Raw genomic sequence first — 26931 nt, forward strand, 5'->3', positions numbered from 1 at the left:
ATCAAGTCGGTGAAATTTAAGAGCAGGATGGTAGTAGTATAAAGGTTTAGAGGATGCCACACTGTGCCAGGTTGGTGTGTACCTTTAAGAGGTCAGTTATTCATTATCACAACTGGAGAAATGAGCATTATAGGTTCAGCATTTTAGAACTGAGGGGATAGAGATTCAAGGAAGAAATAATAGACCTTGGACCGAAGGATCCCCAGAATCTCATCTGGAACAGTGTAGAGTGAGGGAGGGACCATTCTCAGGTGCTGGAAGAGAAGTTTCTTCCATCCCAACCCCCAAAAATTCCTGACATATCACACTATTTACATTAGAAGAATTCTTACCTGTTACTGTATTTTTGTACCTTTGAAATACAGGGATGTTGTGAGTTTTTTAAAATTAGCTCAATTTATGCTTAAGAATAAATGCCAATGAAAAATTGCAGTGGCACATCTTTTAAAATCAACTTCAGTCACCGATGTAGAACACTGCATGCAGATTACATCTGGTATGCATACATTTTCAATTTGAAAATTAATTATATTTGATTATGACAAGATGAAGCATCGACACAAATAGAAAGAACAGCATCAAGAGCAACTTTCATTAATCTGTTCAGGCCCAGTCATCTTCATTTAAAATGTCACGAACCAGAGAGCTCTCAATTAGGTTTGTAAATTCATCTTTGAGTGTGACTTACCTGGTCTGTTCCCTGCTGCACTTCATGTAATAGGGAAAACGTGTAAAATATTTATCCAAATAATTGGAAATGCTTTATCATATGTAATTTCCAAAGTTAAAAAATAAGTGGATAATGTTAATCTGTTTTACTCTTAAGACTATGTGAACTAATCTTATCACTTCAATGTTTATCACAAATTGCTTTTCTTATTAGAAGACTAATATAATACAGTAGCATTTTTTAAAAAAAGGAATTGCATGGTTTTGCTGCTGCTTGAATACATTTTATAATGTTGAATGTAGGGGAAATGTTGGATGACACTGGATGGAACAAATCTCTCTATATATAAATATATATAATTTTTTAATTATTAAAAGAAGGATGGGATGGTTACTTTCAAATAAGAGAGGTGTATAGTTTGAATGGTGAGATTTAGTCAGACAATAACTGTGCAACTGGCAAAATGGAAACCAGAAAAGAATAGAATCTCTTTTTTAATTACTACCAAAAAAAAGGGTGGGGGTTGGGGAAAGAGAGTTTTAAACTGAGCAGGCTGCATCTCAGTATCATGCCTTTTTTAAATCTAGAAACTTTCTATTACAAGCAGTGTTGTATCGTTATGGTGAATAAAATTAATTTCAATAGTAAAGATATGATGATCAGTTAGATAATGATGCCAGATCTTTATAAAAGACAAAATGGCATTGGTTACTGAAATGAAATAAAACTAATTTTGTTTATATTTTAAAATGTAGGTGTTATAGGCCAAAGTGTGTCTTCCATGGTAGGCACTCCGGCACCAGGAGGAAGTCCCTTTGGACAGCCGGTAAGTAATTTACATTCTTTCTGAAATGTTAAGTCATATTCCATTATATTCTCTGAGTTAATATTGAACTAATGTCTCCACAGTGTGCTAGTAGTGAGTGCTATGATGCAGTTTGTCTTTCAAATCAGATGTAAAATCAGGGCATTTCTGACCACTTTTGGTCATTGAAGATCCCATAGGAAGAGTATTTGTGTTTCTTGGCCAGATTCTAATTTGGTTAATTAAATTGTACCTAACAAAGTGCCCTCTGCAATTTAAATGAGACAGTATTCTTTTTTTCCTGTCCTAATTGATGTGAGTCATTTCTGTGCACTGTGTAATTGCTGATAACCTATATTTTTCCTATTTGTTTGTGAGAAGATTTCTTGCTCTGATTCTAAACATCAATAAACAGGCTGCACCTCTTTATTTCTTCAAAAACTCATAAAACCAATAGACACTATCTGGTTCTTCAACAGTCAGGTCAGATTCTATTGATGATCAAATGATCCTTCTCATTGATTAGTATAAGCCAATTGTTCATTGGGCATCCAATTCACTAGACTAAATCTAACGTTTTAGAGGGGAAATGATTTTGGACTTCTAGAATTATATTTAATCTGTGAGCCAGTCAGAAGGTAGTAAAGTGCATATGCAACCTGATCAAAATTGTTCCAGAACTCAGTATTGTTGACCTTTTAAGGAGATAAATAATGAAAACTTACTGTCATATGGATTTTAACCAATCATGAACCAGGATTTTCTTATGTGCACTAGTGATTCTTGCATGATGATGATTGTTGTTTATATTATGGAAGTGCTCAGAGTCCCCAAACAGGATTGGGGCCCCATTGTGTGGTACAGCTACATAAGGATATAGTTCCTACTCCTAAGCTTACCATCTAGTTTAAGAAAACAAATACTAGAAATTGCCTAACTCTGACAGTCCCTGTACCTGTGCATCTCATTGAAAAAACAGGGAGCCCTGTTTTGTGGAGGTTTCACCTGAAAATCTTTTTCTATTTTATACATTGAATTGCCCGGGCCTAAATCTCAACTGGTATTCATTCTGATGCTGAATTAAGAGACTAGCCTTTTGCATGTCTTGTGGGGGACACGTGTTTATCTCAGTATTTCTTGGCATTCTTTGGAAACCATAGAAACGCCACCCTTTGATAGGTATGGGGTTAAAACAGGAAAGTCATCACACTGCCTTTTACCTGGTTACGTTTTTACATGGAGATCTGTGCAGCTGAATAAAAAAAACTGCTCACTCTTCTATCATTTGTCATTTCAGATGGGAATGCTTGGGCCACCTGGCCAGCAGGCACCACCTCCATACCCTGGTCAAAGCCAAGCAAGTCAGCAGGTTATACAGCAGCCCACAACTCCAATGTTTGTCTCCCCTCCACCAAAGACACAGCGGCTTCTTCATTCTGAGGCCTACCTGAAATATATTGAGGGGCTTAGTGCTGAATCAAATAGTATTAGCAAGTGGGACCAGACCCTTTCAGGTAAGGCTTCTACACTAAAGTAAGACATTGGGAGATAGAATACATTTTTTATTATTTTGAATCTATATTTATACTGGTTATCACAGTCCTATCTTGGTAATCAGTTACAAAAGCAATTGTAGATTAAAAAGGATATTTGTTGACGCTTTGAGAGTGCAGCAGGAAATGCTTGGCTGAACTAAACACAAAACTTATTTGTCCATGCTACTTCCCTTAAAGCTAATGGAAGTCAGGTGACTATATTTACACTCAGCATCCTTAAAATATAGCTTGAAATTACTAGGGGAAAAAAAGATCCTTGACTGTCAGTTTATACTATTTTGGCTGCTGTAATAACAAGATGACTGTGTCCCTTTAAGGATGCACTGTTGACCTCAGAAATATTAATTGACCATACATTGAGGTACAGCATGAAAAAAAATTCAGCACTGCTGTTTACATTAAACTCAGCAAAAGCAGGCAATACAGTTTTTTGCTAATTCCAGGTGCCATTGTGAAATGCTGCAACACCTTGTTTTAACAAGAGTTGAAAGAGTTTCTTACGTTTAATTTACATTTAAAAAAAAAATCAGATGTTGCAGCAATGCTCAAGATTATGTGAATATTTTATCTGAGATAATGTGGTGTTTGTAGAGGGTGAAGTATTGATTTAAGGCCCTGATCCTGGAAATTGGATCTGCACAGGCCTGACCTCTGCAGCCATACAAATCTTTACCACTGAAGTAAATGCAAATCTCCCCACACAGATCTAGTGGTAGGATCAGAACCTAAACTTGCTACCAATGGATGCTTAAGCTTTTAAAATATGTTTTATTTGATCACCTAATTTTATTTTTAAGGAATTCAGGCCATGTTGTATACTGATTGTCAGAATTGTGGATCTAACTGAGAACTTGTTAAAAACCTAAAATTTAGCTTAATTTTTAATTAAACTAAAAGGATACTACCTGATCAGAATGTATGTTTCTGCTATAGTAAATGAGCAGCATTTAAAGTATAGATCCTTTTGTATATTCACTGGACATTAGTGCAGGGGATGGCAATGTCAGTTTCTTCATTCTTCATGCAGCTTCCAAATTGGAACTGTTTTGGCTTTGTAACGAGCAATTGCTTGATAAGGACTGATTATGATTATGAAGTTGATCTATGAATCACAGATCAAATATGAGCTAAAGATTTAGTGATTAAGACAGTTGCTTTTGCCATCAAGTCTCCAAAGGCTTTTGAATGTATAACAGTTTAATAAAACTTGTACTATTAAAAAAAAGTTTAGTATAACAAAGTTTTGGAATAAAAGTATTAGCATACAAGTTTAATACAATATTTATTCAACTAATTCAGTCCCAGCAACAGAGAACAAGTGTGTCCCTCTCTGTTTCTCCAACTTTGTTATTTTACATTTTAAAATAGGTAAAGATGGCTTGTACAGAAACAGAAGGTATTTTAATAAAACTATGGATCATTTAATAATAAAATACGTGCATGCAACCATAACAAAAATTAAGGATATAAGATGAGCATACCAAAACTCAGTAAACTAATTCCTTTATTTTAGAAGTGTAATAAAGAATAAATTTAAATGTTCTGTATATTCTTGAGGGACTGGAGATGCGGGGGTGGAGGGAAAGGGAAGACATACAGTAGAATTGTATTCCATGTTGTTCCAATATGATGGGAAATCTTGGAGGGGAGGCAGGCAAACCAGTTTAAAAAGAGGCACAAGGTAATTAGGCTGTTCCTTAATTTTTCAGCACGAAGACGTGATGTCCATCTATCCAAAGAACAAGAGAGCCGTCTTCCTTCACACTGGTTGAAAAGTAAAGGGGCCCATACCACAATGGCAGATGCACTGTGGCGTCTTCGAGACTTGATGCTACGAGACACCCTCAATATCCGTCAAGCATACAACATAGAAAATGTTTAATCACATACATTGGTTTTTCCTTTGATACCAACATATAAAGAGTTTTGTGGAACAATAGCTGTTTTAGGTACTGGCTGGGGAGAGATAACCAACAATAATTTTTATTGCATTTTGCTGTACATTGCAAGACCATTTTTATAAGGACACTTTTAATAAGCATCTTTCACTTTTTGTTATATTACGTTGACTTTATCCAATACAAAAACTTTTTGCATATGTTCCCTTTGTTTAAAAGGCAATTTCATATTTGATTATAAGTGTAGTCAAGGTTTCATCTTTCTTGTACTTATTACTGAGAATCGAATGCCATCAGTTTTTTGTATAAAAAAGAGAAAAAAGCAAAACAAATAAGCGTTTACAAATTAGTTTGAAAAATACAATGGAATGTGAAATTAGTCATAGTTTACCTCATAGAAGAATGTGTGTACATGTGCTTGTGTGTGTTAACCACTTCCAGCAGAAATACCAGTTGGATGTGAACTGAAAGGCTTTATGTAAATAAAGGAAAAGGGTGCGTCAACACTAGCAACAATTGGATCTGTGATTAACCACTAGTGCAGCTCCACTGGTTGTAGCAACAGTAGAAATGCTAGTGTAGAAAGGACACAGATGTGCTTACTGCTGTGTTGTCCAACTGTGTCCAGTTATTTGATGGTGTTGACAATGGCCATTGAGATCCCAGATCAGTAACAGAATACACGTACAAACTGAACCACAAATAAATGCATTTGAAAGGTGAAATGCTTTATCTGCCAAGACCTGCATTCAGGGTTCTGTGACATCACTTACACGTACAGCAGGGTAGGGAGCTGCATTCCTTGCATGGGTTTAGGTTCATTAATATTTGCAAGAAAAATGCAAAACTTTGACTTAATTTAGGTCTTGGAAGGTAAATAAAAGAGGGGGAAAGACTGCAGCTGATTAATTTTAAAATGATTTTAAAATCTACATATGTTCTGTTAATGATTTGGTATTATAAGAGATTTTTGTATTTTTTTTTAAGTGTTTCAGTTCACTATAATGAAAGTATTGTAGTATGGCTGGAGGGAAATTGAACATATAATTCTAGCTTTAAAATAAAATACTACAGCATGTGTAAAATCAACACAGTGTATACCAGGGTTTATAGATGGGAGAGAATAGGTTGCTTGCATCGTACCTTTTTTCTTCTTAATCACTAGGTACGTATGGTGTGTTCTATCCACATTTCAGGGCTGTGACTTCCTTCTGTTCAGAACTTGCCAGACAGTTAAAAACAAATTAACAAACAAGCTTTTTGACTGCAAAGTTGTTTATCAGAGCCAAATTCTTTTATGATACTTAATTATTTTTTTTAATGATTTTGATATGCAGCAAACAAAAAAATTTGGGAAAGCAAAATTACTTAAAAATCTTCTACTAGGGTGATCACTGAAACATGTATCCAAAAGAACCAATCTGCTGATATTTTCTCATCTAACAGAGTGAAATATTCATCATGTGGAAATGTATTTTAAAAAGCACTGGAATAGAAAAGTCTTCCTTGAACACAATGTGCAAATTTTCACTTTAAAATAGTCAACATTTTGGTGCCTAGTTCAGTGACATGCTTTGTAGTGATGAGGAAAATGTGATGTGCAAGTATAAATTGTGATTGATCTTACACTATTTGTTAATTTTTTCAGTAATTACAGGAAATATTATTTCATATTTTCTGGTAGTCACTTAAAGATCCAGGTCTTCAGACATGATACTAATATGAAGGAAAGGGAAACAGTATGGAGAGGGAAGTGATTTGTAAATTTGAACCCTACAAGTAATACAAGTATTGCACATATACCCTTTGTTTAGTTTACTGCCATTTGTAAACAACCAACTCTAAATTTAAATTTAATGTAAAACATTTTGCAAATATATTAAACCTCCAACATGTATAGTATCATTTTAATGTACATTTAAATGACCATAAGCTTTGCAGATTTTAGCAACAAAAACAGGACATTGAGCTGAATCAGATAGGCAGCAAGTCCTAATTTTTGAGTATTTAGAACCATCATGAACTGTATCACTACAATCAGAGTCTCTTATTGCTAGACATTTAACAAAATTACACCAAAGAGCCTGGAATTAATTTTACTTAAGTTATTTTTTATTTATTTTTAATTTTTCTTTTGGGCACTGGATGGGATTCCCTTTGGAATCTATACATCTCAGATCTTTAATTTGTCAGAAAGGTCAGTGTTGAACAACCTGCAGCATTGCCTCTTTCCCACCGTAGGGAGCCTTCACCGCTCCTCCTGGCCCAGGAGCAAGAGATTGGAACTGTAAACCAAATCCTGGGTCTCCTGCATGGCAGTGCAGAGCACTACCATGAGGCCACTGGGCTGGCCCTAATCAATTATATTAAACTTTTTATTTATTTCAAAATCATGTCTCTGTATATTGAGGGCATTTCAATGGAGAGTGCAGTAAAATTTAGGATTTATGGTTTGATGGCTACAATCTAGAATTATTTTCTAACTCTGAATGGTTAAAAAGACATGCCTCTCTTTGGGAGTATTTGAACCCATAATTTGTATTTCACCGTGATTTACTGTATTGGCATAAATGAAATTTTTAAAATTAAAAAAAAAAGGATGCATGGGAAATGGTTGGCTTCTGTGAGAGTGAAAAATAGATTAATTTAGAATCTGTATTTTAGTAAACTACTTGGAGGCCGTTAATTGTTCATCTTCTCTTCCCCAGTCCTCCCCCCAATCCCTCCCTTTCCTTCAAGAGAAAACTTACTGTTTGTGTAAAAATTTGAAAGTTGGTGTTGGTGACTTTTCAGTATATGTTTTCGGACCTGGTTAATCCATGTTTGGTTTTTCCTTACATCTGTGTACCCAAAATGTTAGTGATAACCAGGCTTATAACATGTATGTACCATCAATTTGTTTGAGGCTTTTTAATTTGAATAAAAATAGCTTGCAAAGTGATTTGGATTAACCAGGTTTGATTGTCCCATTAAGACTTTTGTTAAAATTTTATTTCAAGCAGCTCTGACTGTTGCAAATCCAGATTTTATCAAGACTTTGGGAAAGAAGGTGTGTGGGGTGTGTGTGTGTGTGTGTGAGAGAGAGAGTGTGTGTGTGGGGTTTTTTTGTTTTGTTTTAAGAATCAGTAGACAACAGCATTCAGATTGTCCTCTACACAGTAGGAAATCCCTGGGTTGTACTGCCAAGGACAGTGATGCTGAACGATACGGATCCAATATTGAGCCATGTGGAATATGACCTTTTGATCAGCAAGAACTGAAGAGCAGTCACCAAAAGAAGCAAACCAGTGGTGATTGGCATGGTAAGATATAAACCAACCCAGGCTGTCATAGCACAAACTGGTAGTAAAAAAAAATTAATTAATTAATTAAAAATCCCATGAGTCCAATGTTTGTGTGTGCATTCATACTGAGAATAAACAGCAGGCCTCTAATTAGATCCTAAAAGTAGGCCCAATTCAGGACTGCCTCATATATTTGGGAATTAAGCTAAATTAGAATACTAAGGGTGAAAAAAGCAGTCTGTCTGTAAACCTGATATTCAAAGACCTTTACCTAACATTTGAAATTACAATCAAAAATGAGGATGGAAATTTTTTTCTAGTTTTATTTTTAAAAAATTACAGGGGCTCCTATCTAAGAATCTAAGTGTTTGGCATAAATTGGAAACACAAATCATGTCAAATAGCCAGCAGGACACACAATGTGATGTTTTTAAATAACTGAATTAACAAAAGTTAATGGTTCTCAAGAGAGGAAACATTTCTTCTCAAAAAATGTAATGTCTGTCAACTTTTTAAATGGCCCTTCACAGCCAAGTGTCACATGGGCCTGTACAATCCATTTGAGCAGAAAATTTCCCAAACTTCATACTGTTCCTGCTTGAAAACTCAGTTCTTATATTCCTACTACTTACTCTATCTGCCATAAAGTCTAATTTAGATCTTAATGAGACAATGGACCAAACTTACTGCTGACATTAGTGGGCCCAGCTGAACTGTAGAGCTGTAGCTGCTTCAACCAATGTTGAATTTGATTCACTGTCTCAATATTAAAGCAGATCTGGTAGCATTACCTATAGTTAAGGTTGCCCAGCACTTTTGTAAGACCCTGTTTTCAATTACTTTGTCAGACCTTTTGCTTATTGTGCATATAAGGATCATTCTGTGGATGCAATCACACATTGGGCTCCTTCAAGGCTTTTTCTTCAAGGTACTGGACCGCTCCCCGGCATGCATGAAAGATCAAGTGAGGGTTTAGGCACAGGTAATCAACTCTTTAAAATGGTGGTCGGCCCAGGTCAATGTCCACTAGGGCATGCCCATGAGCCTTCTAGATCCTTTGATCCTCAGGTTGGCAAACATACTTGGGATACCAAACAGCTCAAGGCATCTGGAACCCAGAGGAAAGGACCTACAGCATAAACTGTCTAGAACTAAGACCAGTCAAGCTGGTGCGATGAAGGTTCCAGTCCAGCCTAGAAGGAAACTATGTCCTGATTCAGGTCCTACAACATGACCACAGTTGCTTATGTAAACAACCTAGGGAAGAACAAGAAACACAGGGCTACAAGCCAAAACGATGTTAATCATACAGTGGACAGAACATTCTTTTCTTTAGGGCAGTCCACATAAAGGGAGACACGAATTAGAAGGCTTAGCAGGGGCAAGGTGAACAATTCTGAGTTGTGCCTGAATCAGGAAGTCTTCAAGTTAATCGTCTGATTGTTCAGCTTGCCCTCAAATGGCCTATTCACGAACCACATGAATGCAAAGAGACCAAAGTACTTCACTAGGGAGGTGCACCCCTGATTCATGGGGACAAATGCCCTATTGCACGGATGGCCACATGGCCTCCTCCATGCATTTCCACCCTTCCCATTATTAGGGAAGGTGGTCCAGAAAATAAAATGAGAGCAAGTGATAGCAATATTGGTAATCCCACGCTGGCCAAAAAAGCCCTGGTTTTTGGACCTGATAGATCTGAAATTAGGACTACCGCTACAGCTCCCAAAGAGACAGGACATCCTCTCACAAGGGTCTCTTCTTCAGTCATACCCAAGCCAGCTGCACCTAATAGCCTTGTTATCGAAAGGGAAGCACTAAGGTTTGTCCTCCAAAGTCATCAGGACAGGTCTTCTAGAAGAGTGATGACCTTACAAGCATGGCCCTCTATCTGGACCAAGTTCTGAGGCTGGTACAGAGTCACGAAGCTAATACTAGGAATCCAGGAACTCTGGCTATTTTGGATTTTTCTCTACGAAAGCTTTGATAAAGGTTTCCTCCAAACTAGCACCATTGCATGTCAGTTGTCTGCCCTTAGTAGTGTGGTGTTTGCAAGATCCATGGGTTCTCTGGTAGAGAACCCCCAGGAAGCCAGATTCCTTAGGACAGTCTGATTAGCCAACCGTTAATCAGGCCTCATTCCCAGATGGGTCCTGCCACTTGTACTAAGAGCCATGACAAACTACCTCTTCAAACCACTGGTGTAAGTGTCAGCATTTTATTTGTCCATCAAGACTTGCTTTCTGATAGAATATCATGTCCGCCAGGCAAGTGTTGGAGCTGGCAGCACTTTCTGGGCAGGAGACTTACTGTGTGTTTCATGAAGACAAGGTGGTGCTCAGAACTCTGGAATTATTTATCCCAAAGGTGAACTCTTCCTTCCATGCTTCCAAAGAAGTGATTCTCTCTTCATTTTGTCCAAGGCCACAGCACCCCCTGAGGAGAGGCGAGACAGACGTTAGAAGGCTTTTGAAAATTTATTTCAAATGTACAGGGTTTGTGAGGAGTTTGGGTGCCGTGTTCGTATCCTTCCACCCGAAATGCCAAAAACTTAGAGCTTCCAAGTTCTCCATTGCTAGGTGGATTAAATCAGTAGCTCTCATCCTTTCCAGACTGCTGTACCCCTTTCAGGAGTCTTATTTGTCTTGTGTATCCCTAAGTTTCACCTTACTTAAAAACTACTTGCTTACAAAATCAGACATAAAAATACAAAAGTATCATGGCGCGCTGTTACTGAAAAATTGCTTGCTTTCTCATTTTTACCATATAGTTATAAATCAAGTGGAGTATAAATATTTCAGCGTATAGTATGTAGAGCAGTATAAACGTCATTGTCTATATGAAATTTTAGTTTGTACTGACTGTGCTAGTGCTTTTTATGTAGCCCGTTGTAAAAATAATTACAAATAATTAGAGTTGATGTACCACCTGGAAGACCTCTGCGTATCCCCAGGGGTACACATACCCCTGTTTGAGAATCACTGGGTTAGATTATGTATTGTGGAAGGATACAAGGCATCGGAAATTTCAGTCCCCAAAGTGGTCAGGACACACTCCCGCAATCCTTGGTGACATCATGTGCAAAATAGCTCATGCATTTACATCAGAAATTTGTAAGGCGGCCACATGGTCAACTACTACCATTGTTAGCAAGCATTACAAGGTGGACTTCCAGTTCTGCGCACTGGTGACCTGAGCAGGAAGGTGCTGAAGGTGATGGCTTAGAAATGATTTTTGCCTTTGAGCAAATGTTATGAGCAGGGAGGGGATACTGTTTTCCTTTTCTCCTGACCTTCTCTATGCCCTCCCTACATCTGTTCACTGCTCGACAAGTCCCAGAGAACTGTGGGAAATTCTGGGCTACAGTATAGAAAATTTCTTATTGATGATTTCCTTTCTGCTAGCAGTCTCTCCCACAATTCTACCCACTTGGCCTCGAGCCAAAAGGTCAGCTGCTGAGTGGGATCTTTAACATGGGCCTTTTTTTTCTGTTGTGGTTCACTGAACATAGTTGGTCAGTTACCTCTGAAGTATTTGTTACTAATATTATTATACAATTTTTACAGCTTTGGAATAACTCATCAGTCCACAAGCGGGAGCCGAGGGGGCATGGCCAGAGTGGTGGCAACAAAAAAAGCTGATCTGCCTCTGTGAACTGCAAGAGTGAGCAGAGCAGCCCAGATGTCAAGAACTATAGAAGACGCGGCTAGCAGAAAGGTAATTATTGGTAAGAAATTTTCTATTCCTGTGCTCTTTAACGCTGGATCTCAGGCAGCATGAAGGAGGAAACTCACTGACTTGAATGCAGAAGGGACAAAATCCAGACTGGGGTGGGGGCTGCTAGGAGGAAATTGGTATAAGGAGACTGGGACTTGCTGGGCAAGATGACTGGGGTTGAGAGCCAGTCAAGGGAAAAGGGAAAGGGTGGGGGACTAGAAGCCACTTAGGATGGGCAGGGAAGGGACTGAAATCAGATGATGAGCCCATCTCTATGGGTATGTATGTGACGACTGAGACTGGCTGAGCGAGAAGACTGGGACTGGGAACAGGCACAGATTGGGGATCAGGTGAGTAGTCCAGAGGGGAAGACTGAGACTGGTTTGGGAAGGAGACTGGAACTATGATGAGAGGTGTAGGGTAGAAGAAGTCAAGGACAGAGGCCAAAGACAAGAAGCATCTCTTATCCCTAGGTCATACTCTCCTCCAGAACCTTCAATGGAACTCAAGATTCCTGAATCTCAGCATTCCTCTGCAGTCAACAAATATCTGTGAAACCCACTGGCAAAGTGTGTGTCTTATCCTGCCTCCAGTGCTACTACACATAGGGAATGACAAACTACTATTGATATCAGATACTCCATTAGTTCAAGTGGCAGAGGTCTGTGCTGAGGATCTTAAGGCTCCAACCTTGCTGATGACCTGTTGAAGGTGTCTGGACTCCTTCCTCATTAGTTCAAAGGTGCGCAGAGTTAGTGAAATGAGGCAGGATTGCAGGAACAGAAAGGAGGGTCTCATGGTTAAGGCATTTGAATACCACTGTGAGAACTGGACTCTGTCCCAGCCTCCACCAGAGTTACTGTGTGATTTTTTTTTTTAAGCCCAAATCTATGTTTATTTAGGACTTTAATATCATGATACTTGGTTCATTAATTTGGGAAATATCTAAATACCATTAAATAGATTTTAAAAAATCCTAATAGCCTCTGGACCAAACAAGATAAATGTTAAACCAAAAAGTTAGAATAGAAGGGACACTGCTTACATTAACACTTTTTAAAAAATATATAATTGCTTTCTTTAAGGCAATTAGCCACAGTAGTGAGACATCTTCTCTGTTTCAGGTGTTGCAGTACAGCGTGCAGAGTTTTGGATTCCAGATCACACCAGCCCCATTGTAACTGAAAGCCATGGGTTCTGTGGGAAACAATGGCAACTGAAAGGGACAACTTGCACCAGTGATTTGTTTCCTCTAGAACAAACTTTTCATAGCTGGCCACTAACTGTGTTTTCACTTTCTGCTTGCCCAACTTGAGACCCTGGAGTCTGATTTGCAAAAGTTCTGAGCACTCACAGATGCAACTGAAGTCAGTGGGAGCTGTGCTTTGAACATACAGTGCTATAAAAATGCTAACTACTCTCTGAAAAATCAGAATGCAGAGGTCTGAAATTGGGCAACCGAAGTTTATGGACACTTTTGATGTTAATATCTCTGTTTCAGTACCCCATTTATAAAAAGGGGATATCACCTGATCTCACATGGGAGTTACGAATATAAATTCATTAATACTTGTGAAGCACTCAGATACCATAGTGAAGACTACCATAGAAAAGTGAATTAAGAAATTAATAATTCTGTCATCAGTGTTGGATTTGAATAGGGTGCAATTAATATGGGTTTGGGCCACACATTAAACAATGAGAATAAACAATATATTGAATAATTGCTAATTCAGTGAGCCAGCCCTCCTGTGCCCTGAATGATGCAAGGCTAGGTCATGGGCAGAAAATAGTGTAGTTAAACACTATCATAATATATTTGCATGTAGAAGGGGCCACATTTTGTAGAGGTAAAATTATGGCATTTTTCTAATTAAGGGCTTGACTTTGCAAACTTAACATTCTTGTATTATTGTGTGTAATCTGTTACAGTAGTGCCCAATGGCCTCAAATTAGTCTTAATAGAATGACTTAGGATATTAAAGTTAACCATGTGCATAAATGTTTACAAGGTCAGGGTCTTACAGATGTATATGAAGACTTAAGTCCCTGCCTGCCCTAAAGAATTTACAGTCCAAAGATTCTTATCTCTGTCAGAATAAAAATCTAACCTATTGCTGTTACCTCTGAATTGCATTCCTTTCTCAGTTGCTTAGATACTTTTTGCTTATGTTTTTTCTAAAGTATAATAGGGCTTAGTCATACCTTTGTTCTCTTAGCAATCAACTTTTTTTTTCTGAAAACACAAGTGGTGCTAGCCCTTTAAAAAATGAAATCTTTGGGGCAGATGGTGATGGAGAATTTCTGGACAGTCTTCAGTCTTGTAACAAAGTCTCTCTCCTGCATTTAAAAATCAAATACCTAGATGAGATATCTGAGGCAGTAGTTGTCTCTTTTTAATTAATGAAAACCCACTTCTGTATAATGCAGCTCTTAAAAAGGAATTAGCAAAAGATAGTTTAAGTACATAGCCCATCTGGGTTTTTGTCCTAATCATAACCCTTGATTTAAAAACTTTAGGGAAATGTTTTGTTGTAATATAATGCATTGCTAGAAAGTCTAGTCTTCAAGTCAGGTACTGTAGAAGTTAACAAACTGCAGCACACAACTTTGGCTTGGCACTGCAGTTTTAATAAGGCAATTCTAATTCAAAATATTGTATTACATGATATGGGTGATTTTCCTGCATTATTACTGAAATGCCTTTGTATATTGAAATTAAATGTTTTTAGCTCTGCTAGGTAGCTTTAAGACCAAAAAATTATTTTAAACGGCTTCTTGTTGTCCTTGAGCAGTATTTTCTTTCTATAGAAGTAGATCCAGGAATCAATTAAAATAATTCAGTGTTTCATATATTTCTGTTGCATGTCCCTCCACACTTAAGGATCTAAAAAGATAACCTTTTCCAAGACCATATCTCATATTCATCTCCTTATCATCAGAGTGCCAGCAGTTGGTGCAACCGATACATGTATTTAGTCAGGCCTAAATGGATGACTCTTCAAATATACTCCAAGCGTAGCAAGCTTATTTTTCCATAAATCTGTACTACTGTATTTGGGGGAAAGAGCAGTATAGTGGAAAGAAAACAAATCTGAGACAAGAGCAGTTTCTATCAATACAAGCAAAAACTAACTAACTATGAAAATTGCATATGTGCCAAGATACAAGTAAAACTTATCTACTTTTCTTCTGCTTAATCCAGTTACAGTGGGAGTTGTCTCAGCATGCATAGGAAAGAAGCAGTGGTACTTTGTTTATTCAGTTTAGTTTATTTAACAGAGCTTTGCACAAACAACATTCTTCACCCTTCTATTCAGAAAATATTACTGGAAAAGATTCTAAAGTGGGTGAAGGAAGAATACACTCAAAATATTTTGGAAAACCATGTTTCATAGACCAGGCAATGAGTGCATTACAGTCTAATTTGCAGAGATGTAGTCTTGTGAATGCATTTAAAGGAGTTATAATTCTCTAAACTATGATTCACAGGATTCAAGGGTTCAGGGCATTTCTGTCAAAATGGTTCAGTGAAAAATTCATCTTTCTTCCATCCTCCGCTCATACTGTCTCTCCGACCGTTTCCTACGGTAAACATCATCTGCCGTGAAGAGATTCTTTGATTATTTGCCTGAGATTTTAGGAAGAGTCAAACAATCTTCCAAGAACAAAATCCTAAAATTTGTGAATTTTGACACTTAGGAGCTTTCAGAGCTAGTTTCCATTTGTAGATGCTGACAAGAACTTAAAAGAATGAGTTAATGAGTCTAATCTACCCTATTTAAAAAATAAATTCTCACTTCCATCTTGCCCTGAACTGCTGTTTTACCCAAGAGAGAATATACATTTTAAAAAAATTTCTATACCTGAAATATGATGCACACATACCTTCCCATGGAAACAACTAAATTTAAAAAAATATATAATCTGGCCCTGTTTGAAGGCAGGGCCAGATTAAGGTATAGGTCTGTGCCTAGGTTCCTAGTTCCTGGAATATCACAAAGGCTTCAAAATCTCAGCTTCATTTAAAAAAAACAAAACACAAAACCTGTTTTCTAGATCTGAAGCTTACAAAGAAAAGACTGAAAATGTAACTTGAATGTAACTAACACAGTAAAGTCTACCTGCATGTGCTGACAGCCTGAAACAGCTCAGCTGTGAGCTGCTCCACAGAATGAAGCATTGACTCTGAAAACCACTCTTGTGGGGGGCCCTAGTGACACCACACCAGCAAAGGACTGTGAGAAGGGGGTCTTTGATTGCCACGGCTCAATCACAGCTCTGCTGGAATGGTGTTAGCAACCCCCACCCTCCAGGTTTATGAAGACTGAAGTCTTCCTCCTTTGGGTGGTGGTGGTGCCTGTCTCCCCCCAGCAGACATCTTGTTTGGGTGGCACTTGCCACTTGAGAGGAAGCTGCATGGTACACAGAGCATGGCCATGGTATGCAGGCACAAGCTAGAAACCACCTATCTATCCCCTAACTCATGCCACAGAATGCCTAAGCCCCCATGTTGCCTTAATATGGTCCTGTCTGAACTTCTAATTCATAATAAATACCCATGACCAGATGAGTTCCTGCAATGGAAAACAATGATTAATGATCAGTTTTACTATGTATGCCTGTTTTTCACAAAAACAACCAGTTTGTGAACAAGTAAAACTGCAGAATTAAGTGAGCCAGCTCTGCCTTTAGCGCATCATCATTTAGGTATATGACATTCCTGTTATATGGAAGAAAATAAACTCATCTGCAGAAATGCAAAGGATACTTTCTAATTAACATGCTTTTCTTCAACAACCTTACCATACAGCAGTAGTGCCAGTGGAAGATTTACATGCAAAACCAACCAACCAACCCACTAAAAGCACCTAATGTGAGACATCGAACTGGGCAAATATATTAGTTTTCAGCTGTGGAAATGATATATTTAGATGTTTGCAAATGTAGAAAACATCAGGATATGTGAAAGTATTCCTACATGTGAAGTATAATGGATAGTTGCATCATACCAAACAGCAACACTGAAATGTTACTTAGTTCCTCTTTCTGAAATGCCCCTATATACAAATTTAATGAGGCTTCTTTATTAAAAAAAAACAAAAAAAAAAAACCTAATTCATTGCTTTCATAGAGTTTACTTGGGTAAACAGCTACTTGCTGAGAGGAAGGCACTTTAATGTAACTCATTAATCTTTCAGGTGTACAACAGCCCAATTAATGTTTTATCTTAAATTGCAGCTGGATTAAAAGTGTGACACTCAATATGCTGGATTACTACCCTCATACTGACAAACTGCTTTGCTTGGATGGTTCTGATTCTACTACTGACAGGGCTTTAGATGAGTGTCTTCAGCTGGTCTCAGGCAAAAACAGAACCTGCAATGGCAAGTCTTAGAATATAAAATACAGAGCAACTAGTTTTCAGATTTTTAAAAATGTAATGGGCGTTTAAAGTTTAAGGATACTCTTTGTTAAAGTGGATGCTAATTGCTTGTTACTTAAAATCTTAAATTGGATTTTAAATTTTTTTAAACTAACTCTAATGAAAGCTGCTGCTACGTAAACAAAAATAGCACTGGTGTGCTCTAGCATGCCTATGGGGATTTAGTTAATAAAAGCTGTAGTTTATAGGTCAGAAAAATGAAATGTGCATCCTGGAATAGTAGAATATTTTGGATAGTAGATCATTGGTAACAGTGTGCAAGTTGCAGAGATGGGCAATCCCACTTCACTAGAGAAGAAGATATTGGATCCAAAAGTGGAATATGTGCAACTTGACAATACTCTCCTGCCACTTACAAAATGTCTCTTCGCCAAGCCGGACATTGATCATAAACCACTCCATGGCTCCCCCAAGGAGAAAGAAGAAAGGAAGGAATCTGTACATGCCAAAGTGCTGCTTTCCAGGCACCAGCTGCAAGAGGTATCTTATTTTTCTCCTCACCAGCATTTCAGGGATGACAATAGGGTCTCACTCCCACCCCCAAACAAGCTGAAAGAAAGAAGAGTTGTGGAGTCAAATAAAGCGTTTACCAGCCCAAACACAACCAACCCCTGGTTTCAGAGTAACAGCCATGTTAGTCTGTATTTGCAAAAAGAAAAGGAGTACTTGTGGCACCGTAGAGACTAACCAATTTATTTGAGCATAAGCTTTCGTGAGCTACAGCCACAGTATGCATCCGATGAAGTGAGCTGTAGCTCACGAAAGCTTATGCTCAAATAAATTGGTTAGTCTCTACGGTGCCACAAGTCCTCCTTTTCTTTTTGCAATCCCTGGTTGTTTCTACTGTGTTGAGGGGTGTACATGGGAGAAGGGAAAGGCTTGTCACACAGTAAACAAGAGCAGCAGGGTCTTCATCACTACACCATTCCCTCCCTCCCACCCACACACCCACCCGAGGAGCAGCTGAGCAATGGTGAGAGGAGGCAGGTCTGCTCTCGCCTCCTGTGTCTTCCCAGCTGCGTTAGTTCCACGCACCCCGACTCCCGTCCACACCCAATAGCCTCCAGCTGGAGCTAACAGCACGGGGTAGGGGGGACGCCTTAACCCCAGTCCCTCTCCCCAAGCACGCTGGTGGGGCAGGGAGGGGCCCTCGCCACCCCGCAGACAACAAACCTACAGGCCACTGTCCGAGTTCCTGCCCGGGGAGCCCCAGACCCTCCCCCAGCCTGTGTGGCGGTCTCAGGGGCCCCAACGGTCACTCATATAACGGTCCCCAATCCGCACATGCCCTCCTCCCCCTCGGTGCAGCCAATCGGGGGAGGCGCCTCGCGACCCGCACGGAGGATGACGACCCACACCCCGTCCCAATCCAGGCGCGGAAGGGAATGCGAAGAAGACAGCGCAGCCGCAGCAGGCAGAAGAAACATAGTGGGCACGTGATCCAGGAGGGTCGGTTGCCGTGTGTCTGATTGGTCAGAGCGGCTGGAAAGGGCGGGGCCTAAGGAGCGCGGTTCGTGGAGGGGGTTGTCACCTAGAGGCGGGGCCTACCAGGAGACCCAGAGCGCCAGTGGCTGTGGTGGCGCAGTCTCGTGTTCTGGCCAGTCTCCTTCAGCCCCTGTGGGTCTGGGGCTTATCGCCCCGCCCCCTCGAGCGCACTGCGGTGGGGCGCTGCTATCCCTCACCGCCTGCGGCGAGGCCGCCCGTCGCAGGGCTCGGCGGGTGGGGCCAGTGAGGGACCGGGTTCTCCCGCCCTGCCGATGGCTCTCAGGCTCTGGGCCCCCGGCATTGGCCCCTTGCCGATCGTTCTCAGGCAAGGGGCCCGGGTGCTACGTCTTGGGCTGGGGTGCTGGCCCCTTGCCGGAGGCTCTCAAGCGAGGGGCCAGAGTGTGGGTCCTAAGAGGGGGTGTTGCCCCCTTGCAAGCATTCTTTGTCGTCAGGGGCCCTAGGCCAGGGTTTGTCCCACTTGCTAATGTCTCTCACTCTCTGAGTAACTTTCTGTGTTGCTTACCTGTGCAGCAGACCAGGAAAAGTCTCTTTCACTGGAAAAAGAAAAGGAGTACTTGTGGCACCTTAGAGACTAACCAATTTATTTGAGCATGAGCTTTCGTGAGCTACAGAAGTGCTGTTTGCATCCGGAGTGCTGTTTGCATCCACACAAGACGTGGAGCAGGGTCTCATTGGCATAGCTACACTTCCTGCAGCGCTTGTCCCAGTTGCCGTCGCGGATGGCTCTGTAGAGGGGAACGCAGTTGAGTTGGGCCCAGTGGATGAACTGCCAGTCGGCGAACCTGGTGAAACTGCCCCCGGGGAGGAAGTGGTTGCTGGCGTCCCATTTGCTGGACACCTTGAGCAACCCCCTAAGAGATAGATAGTATTGTGCAGTGAAGCAGCTTGCCAATGGATCAGTGATGCACAATGACAAATGGGCAGAGAATGTCAAACCTGAAATCCTATCCTGAGCAGGGGTATGTGTTTACCTCTGATATAGAGCTGATGGCTCTGCCCCTTTCCCCCATTTTGGGGATACCAATAAAATATTTTGTTTTGAAAGTAACTGGTTTACTTTCTGCAGTACATCTGCTCCAAGCTTCGAAACTGCACAGAAGGAACTCCAAGCACATCTGCACAAGACTCTAATATTGAAACATGGCTTTCCATTGCTATGTCTTGTAAACCCCATCAAATAACAGAAAAGGTTAACGATGTATCCATCTCACTTTTAAATTTCTTTTCTGGCTCTGCTTGGCCACTGACTCTGCATTTCAGAGGGAGTTCATCCATGTGCAGTAGAAGGTGCAATTGCATTTGGCTAGCTTGTGCAAGGAAACTGAGACAAGAGGCCAGTTTTCATTTTCAGATGATCCAGTTACTGCACTGGGGTTTTTGAGCAGAAGCTTATCCTTGAGGTAGAAGAATGAAATACACAAAACCCAGCAACCTCCCTCTCTATCCCAACATTAAGTTGTTTTAAAAACAGTAGTAACCCCAGCGTAGAAACTAAGACAATTTTGGTTTTGGGACAGGCATTTTTTTCTTCAAGGTGGCCTGTCTGTATTTTCACTTTTGGAATATACTCTGCTTCCTGAGCTCTGTGCCCTATGTGTCAAGAGGGCTTTGAGTTTATACATGGATAGAACTAAGACCATTGAGAATTCAAAAGATGTTTTGTAGCTTTTGGAGATCTGTGTAAAGGGAATGCCATTTTAATTCAGTGCCTGTGTAAATTATGAATTGAGTCCTGTTATGCCTTAGCTATGATGACAATAGCTAGGTCTCATTGGTCTCATTCTGCCAGGGCTAAAGTGGCATCAGTGGTCTGCCTCTACAATACCTCCCATTTTAGAAATCTTCAAACTGATACATAGAGTTCTGTTTGCACATGGACATCTAGATCTGGTCCTTACTTAACAGGGCACTTCTACAATCCCTGTTCTGCAAAAATAGCATACATAATCCAGCGCCATTATAACTAACATACCACTGTACTTGGACCAAGTATGTGCAATATATAGTCAGAGGTATATAGTACAAGTCATGGACAGGTCACTGGGCTGTGAATTTTTGTTTATTGACCGTGACCTCTCCATGACTTTTACTAAAAATGCCCATGACTAAATAGCCTTACTCATAGGCCATGGAATTGAAATTGTTTAAAAATTGTTTTGGCTGCATCTATGGTAGCACCAGTGGAGTTCTAGTGTACACAATGCTCCAACAACTTCCAGGGTTTGTTGTGTTTTTTTTGTTTGTTTGTTTGTTTTACACAGCTTTCAAATCTGTTGACTTGTAAAAATGCATGAGGAGGATGGAATATTGTCTACAATAGAGATTCCAGCAGTACAGCTGAACTGGTGGTAGCACTAATAGGCTTTTCCCTTAAGTTCCCTAATATAGATAGGGCCGCAGAAATTGCTTTGGAGAAGATGGTATGCATCTACTCCATCTTCCCGTGTAAGGGAAGAATTATTCTCTTTACTGCTTTCCTCTGTGGTTAATCTAGTTGGAAATAATTCAGGCTACTGAGTTCCAATTCCTTCTTTGAAATAGTAATTTAGACGAACGGGAAGTCACATCCCCTTCCCCCCACGCTGCCACGCACACCAAACCCCCTCCCCCCCAAACACGCAGAGCCCTGAATATCGCTACCGCAGAGCTGCAATAAACAATATTTAAATACCCTCCAGCTATATTGGCGAAATGCTTCATGGGAGCTGTAGTACTTGGCGCGTCGGTTGCCTGACCAGGTCCCTAGTGAAACAGTTGGGAGAACTGCAAGTCCCGTGCCGCCGCGCAGCCTTGGGGCCCACATGTGGCTGCGGTGTAGACGGGACTTGCTGGTCTGGAGAGACCGCCCCCGAACGCTGGCTCCTCTGCAGAATCGAGGATTGGCCGCGTGGCCCGCCTCGCTCGGCTGCTCATTGGCTGGCAGCGCGGAGTTAGTTACCGCGGTCTCCGGGCAGCGGGCGGCTGGCTGGGCGCTCGGTTTGCAGGGTGGCCGGAGCAGGCAGCCGTGCATGGGAGGGCGCGCGGGCTTCAGACCCTTCCCAGAGGGCTGCGGTTCTTCGGGGCCGTCTTAAGTTCCGCGCCTGCCGGGGAGCCGCGGGGAGGCCATGGCCGCCGTCGGCTTCAAGGCTGCGGGCAGCGGCTTGTGGAAGGGTAACGGGGCTGGCTTGCAGCTGGCCGCCGCCGTCTTCTGCCAGAGCTGCAGCTCCGCCGCCAGCAGCGGCCCCGGCGAGGGCAGGCGGGCGGGCTGGGGCCAGCAAAGGGCTCAGCACCAGTCTGCGGGGCAGTCCCCACCCCAGTCAGTCCCTGGCAGAGCCCGGAGAGCCGCGGAGCCCAGCCCGGCCGCAGGCAGTCCCCTGAGCAGCCAGCCCAGCCCTGCCGAGGGCGCCGACACTAAGTCCTACCTATGGGCCAGATACCACGAGATGAAAAAACTGGTGTATGGTAAGAACCGGCTCCGGGCACTGGGCCTGCCGCCTCCTGCAGTGCCTCGTACTGCTTCTCAGCTCCCGGGCCACGCTGCCCTCCCCCCGGGGTCCGGGCTGTGCCCTGCCTCCGGCACAGGGGGGACGGGGAACCGCTAGAGACTGAAGTGCTGCCAGCAAACCAGCCACCCGTCAGACCCAGCCCCATCCCGGCTCCGCTTCGGGCAACCGCTTCCCCCGCGGGGAAAATGCCCTGGGTCAGTCTCCAAGCGTGCACCCCCGGGGCTGTGCGGCAGCAAACTCCTGCGCTCGCAGTCAGCAGGTGGGCAGGCCCTCTGCCTGGTGGGTCACACCACGGGCCCTGCCCAGGGTGCTGGTCTGGGTACGGTTTGTAGTGCCCCAGCGTCCACGCTACAAACGCATCACTATAACGGGCACTACTAGCCACCTTCCTTAATGGGTTGGGCATGCATCTGCCCCAGCAAAACTCAGACTTGTAAATCGCCACTTAATGTTGCCAGGACACTGGCACTTTTTGACAACGTGGTTGTTTACTGGTGGTGAATTATGACTCTGAATTTTTGTAAGCATGGGCAAGGCGATGGATACAGAACTCCTTTTTGGAATACTTTCCATATCAAGATATTAGGCATGGGCAAACTTGTGTCACCAGTACTTGTGTTGTACCTGTTCTGTGGTTAAATAGAGGACTTCAGTCTCCAAGGCTGTCAATCCAGCACCTTTTAGCACCTCTTTGCTAAATTTTCTAAAACAGTTTGTTAGGCAGTTGCTTACCCAGCACAACATAAAGGAGGATATTCTCCTGTAGGTTTATTAATCCCTGGAATGCCCTGAGTAAGCACCCTTGCAAGGCTAGGTACAGTCTGACTTTTTCTACTGTGAAATAGCTGTTTGTAAGGCTGTTATTGTTAGGAAGAGGAAGGTAGTGCTCCTGTTGTATAGTTATATTCATCTATGAAGACAGTGCTGCTTCTGTTTATATTTGCTTGTTTTGTCATGAGTGTTTTTCAAACAAAAGAAAAATGAGATTATAAAATGTAAGGTTCTGTATGTTCCTTAGTGGGATGTGCAAAGGTAAGTACTGTGTTTCCACAAGAGACAATAGGATGTGTTAAGTACATGCTGTCAGAATTGGTATGTTCATTTTAAGCCCCAAACTGCAAAGAAGTTCCAACTTGTCAGAGTCCTAACGTTGCTCTAGCAGTATCTTGGAGCTCATTTTTCCTTTTGTTTTATGCTAGTATTAAAAGAGGAGCGAGAACCTCTCTATTTAAAATTTTGAATCTTGAATGCATGTAGTGATAGAAGCTAGTACAATCTCTTGATAAATGTTTATTTAGCAACTTCACTTGCAGACTTCTAGACATGACTGACTATGGCTTCTTCTGTTTCCATTATTACAACAGTCTGCATTTGTGTGTGATATATCTGTGATGTCAATCTGTGCGATATGATTAGCAGTACCAAATGCAGAGTGCACAATATGTGAAGTAACTAATGTGCTTTTCTCAAACCTTCAGTAAGGTATTTTCCATACACTGTATAAAAAGGTCTGTGATTAATAACCTGCACAGGTGAAAACACACACACACAACCGGTTGTTGAGTCCTGGCAGGAAAAAGTGTAAATCCTGAATTCTTTGTGTCCCATAACTTGTTTATGATTTAAAACTGACTTACGCCAAGTCTGGTGTCAAAGATTTGCTCCTTGACTGACGGTTATTTCAAGTTTCCGTGTCAAATGAGCCTCTGTGGCTGAATTGCAAATGTTTGAGAGACTGACTACAATGGAAAATGTTGTCAGATCTTTGATGAATCAATGTCATGTTTGGGTAAATCTTACAAATTCTGTATGTTACGAACACTCTTCTTCACCAATAAAACATGTCTTTCTGCATTTTTCCCCATTATCAATGCTTATCAAGATGTAAATAGAAACTCTGCCTTTTGTAATTAGCTTTTGGTGGCTGCTTGGTTCAGAGTTGGAACAGAATAATATATAGGGAAGCTTCTGTTTACACACACTAAACAGCAATGATATGGGTTTGGTGCGGGAAAGCACCATGCATCAGAAGTTCACAACCATTTCATGGAGTACTGGACATGCATTATACCATGGTGTGCTTGAACATGGCAGTAAAGTTAATAGCTATGCAAAAGCTGATGTGATTAGAATTATGCACTTTTACTTATTGTGTACTTTTTTTTCAGTACAGCTCTCTTTATGTATGGTACCTCACCATTCAAAAACATTTTATATATTAACCGCTCGTCTAGCTTATGCATTTATTTATATACTGTACTGTGGTCTCCATATTTTAATAAATGTGATATGGCAGAGGCATGCTCTGGGAAGAATGAGCCATATAGGAACAAGGCGGTAACAAAAATCACATGCTTCTGGGGATAATCTTATTACAGCTGGAGTGAGAAGTCACCCTCTTCTCTTTCCTCAACCCTATCCAGGACCAACCGCTAACAATACTGCATAGTGCCCATGTATGTTCTAGGAGTTTTTTCAGATAAAGCAAACCAAAAAAAATCAGTTATTTGCTGCTGGAGGCAGAACATCAGGCTTGGTGGATGAATTAATCTGAACTAATATGTCAGTTCCTTCGTATTATGACCACTAAGAGTCCAAGGGAGTAAGATCTGATTGTTTTGTTAGTGATACTGAGATTATGGTACTGAATTCTGACAAAAGTGGAAAACAAGTGACGATTTGGCTATGGAGACTTAGACGTGTCCATTTCTAGGTACTGCTGAAGAGAGACTATGGTAAATTGAAGCTTTAACTTGGATTTTGGGAGAGACTAAAGCCAGTGCTTAATTTGTAATGCAAGAGGTGCCAGGGCTCAAGCAAGTTTGTTACTTTCATAACTGATGCAGAAAGCCCAGAGGTGCCTGGGCTATGAACTGCCAAGCCCAGAGGCACAAATTAAGCACTTACTAAAGCATGGATTTAAGGAATGAAGGCATGCATGTGAATTTCAGTGGAGAATTGTTTTGAATTTAGCAATATTTTGGAGATCACTTGCGAACTTGCCTCCCAAATTTGTAAAATAAATTAAGGTGACATCAGATACCAGAGTTCCTGAGGTGAGGTTGCAGGGGAAATGGTGATATTTTTGGGAGCGGTTTGGTAGTTTTGAATATGTTATGTGGTTTAAATATGTTATGCTCTCGGCTATGGCTGAGCCGAGAGCTGATGAGTTTGGGGCATACAAAAAGGCCTGATCTGGAAACGTCCTCCTGGACTCCTGTTGTTGCTCACAGTTCCAAACTGAGAGAGGTGCTCGGCCCCTTGAAAGATTAGGCCCAAAGCAAGAAAAAGGTCATAGCAGTTAAGAGATGGGAAAACATGATATTGGGAAATTTAAGTGAAGTTGGAAAAGGGGTTGCAGAGAGGATTGGAGATGGTAGCTGTAAAGTTGTTGCTGCATGTGTTTGACCTTTGTGTAAGAAACTCAAGTATGTAAACTGTGTGGGTTAATGGATGTGCCTTGAGTAATACTGCAAAACACATTCAGTATCTCCCTTTTTTTTTTTTCTCAATGAGATTGTGTAAAATAAGAAGAGAAGTGTGGGGTTTTTTTGATGTTGATCCCTGTACATCGTAGAGATGTCTTTCTTTGATCTAGCATGTTTTCATTCTGAACATGTTGTAAGTCTCAAGCAGACTCAAAGGCTCAAAAAATAGGTGGCTCTGTCTTGTTGGTTCTCAGTGTAGCATCACTTGTTGTAGGCTACTCTTAAAACTAACATTTATAATATGTTGCAACTTTACCAGTTCTGCCCAACAGAAACTACTTGCTAAATGGCCCAAGAATTACTACTGCAATAGGTGCTATACGAATTACTTAAAGTTTGGGTTTGGGAGTCAGGAGATCTCTAGTTTCAGTTCCCAGTTCTGTTGTTGACCCCTGTCACCTTAAGCAAGTCACCATCTACCTCAGTTTCCCCAAATGTAGAATGAGGTTAATACCTGAAGCTCTTTGTAAGGCTCTAGATATCTGTGCTTGAAAAGTATTTTTAAAATGAAATTGCTACTTTAAACACAGCAAAGTCAAATCCTCAGCATTGTTTCAGCATCATCTTTTGTCATTTAATACCCTTTGTTAGACCTGCACTTTGAGCGCAAGTCCTGTTGGTCTTTGCCAAGATGGAGCCTACTGCCTTGATACTACAGAGCCATCTGTGGTGCTGGAAGATGTCTACCATAAGAACAAGGTCCCTGTACTGGCTGCTTTAGTCACAACTTTTTTTTTAACTACAGTAACTCCTCACTTAACATCGTCCCAATTAACTTTATTTTGTTATGTTGCTGATCAATTAGAGAACATGCTCATTTAAAATTGCACAATGCTCCCTCTCGTTTGGCAGCTGCCTGCTTTGTCCACTGCTTGCAGAAAGAGCAGCCTGTTGGAGCTAGCTGGTGGAACCAGGGTGGACCAGCAGTCCCCCTAAATTCCCTGTGCAGCAGCCGTACAGCAGACTATCAAGTGCCGGGCAGTTCAGCTGTCCCTCCCCCACTGCCATGTGCTGCTCCTGCCCTCTGCCTTGGAGCTGCTCCCAGGAGCCTCCTGCTTGCTGTGCAGGAAGAGGGG

At 41.2% G+C, this 26931-nt stretch overlaps 3 protein-coding genes across 14 annotated transcripts in view; 2 read left to right on the top strand and 1 right to left on the bottom strand.

The window, feature by feature from the left end:
* Positions 1-7842, top strand: part of PBRM1 (polybromo 1) — an 87587-nt gene extending 79745 nt beyond the window's left edge. For 5 of the 9 annotated variants that reach the window (XM_074958239.1, XM_074958245.1, XM_074958240.1 and 2 more), the window contains 3 exons: positions 1426-1496; positions 2773-2989; positions 4741-7842. In XM_074958239.1, the coding sequence (XP_074814340.1) occupies positions 1426-1496; positions 2773-2989; positions 4741-4913 (461 nt within the window). In that variant the 3' untranslated portion in view covers positions 4914-7842. The remainder of the gene's footprint in view (positions 1-1425; positions 1497-2772; positions 2990-4740) is intronic. The other 4 variants (XM_074958244.1, XM_074958246.1, XM_074958248.1 and 1 more) reach the window with 1 other exon arrangement.
* A 7339-nt stretch (positions 7843-15181) lies between these two features.
* Positions 15182-18847, bottom strand: UQCC5 (ubiquinol-cytochrome c reductase complex assembly factor 5). 4 transcript variants are annotated; one of them, XM_074959842.1, is made up of 3 exons: positions 18735-18847; positions 17733-17925; positions 15182-15531 (listed from the first exon to the last, which is right to left on the bottom strand). In XM_074959842.1, exons 2-3 carry the CDS (start codon positions 17881-17883, stop codon positions 15470-15472), a joined length of 213 nt encoding a protein of 70 aa, XP_074815943.1. In that variant the 5' UTR covers positions 17884-17925; positions 18735-18847; the 3' UTR covers positions 15182-15469. The 4 variants fall into 4 exon arrangements, with proteins under 4 accessions (XP_074815943.1, XP_074815941.1, XP_074815942.1 ...); XM_074959840.1 differs by lacking the exon at positions 18735-18847 and adding an exon at positions 18550-18686; XM_074959841.1 differs by lacking the exon at positions 18735-18847 and adding an exon at positions 18554-18685.
* A 2951-nt stretch (positions 18848-21798) lies between these two features.
* NT5DC2 (5'-nucleotidase domain containing 2) overlaps positions 21799-26931 on the top strand; it is a 61165-nt gene continuing 56032 nt past the window's right edge. The window contains exon 1 of the mRNA XM_074958264.1: positions 21799-22323. Coding sequence (XP_074814365.1) covers positions 21987-22323 — 337 coding nt within the window. The 5' untranslated portion in view covers positions 21799-21986. The remainder of the gene's footprint in view (positions 22324-26931) is intronic.

The sequence above is a fragment of the Natator depressus genome, chromosome 7 (genome assembly GCF_965152275.1).
Source record: "Natator depressus isolate rNatDep1 chromosome 7, rNatDep2.hap1, whole genome shotgun sequence".
Lineage (NCBI taxonomy): Eukaryota > Metazoa > Chordata > Testudines > Cheloniidae > Natator > Natator depressus.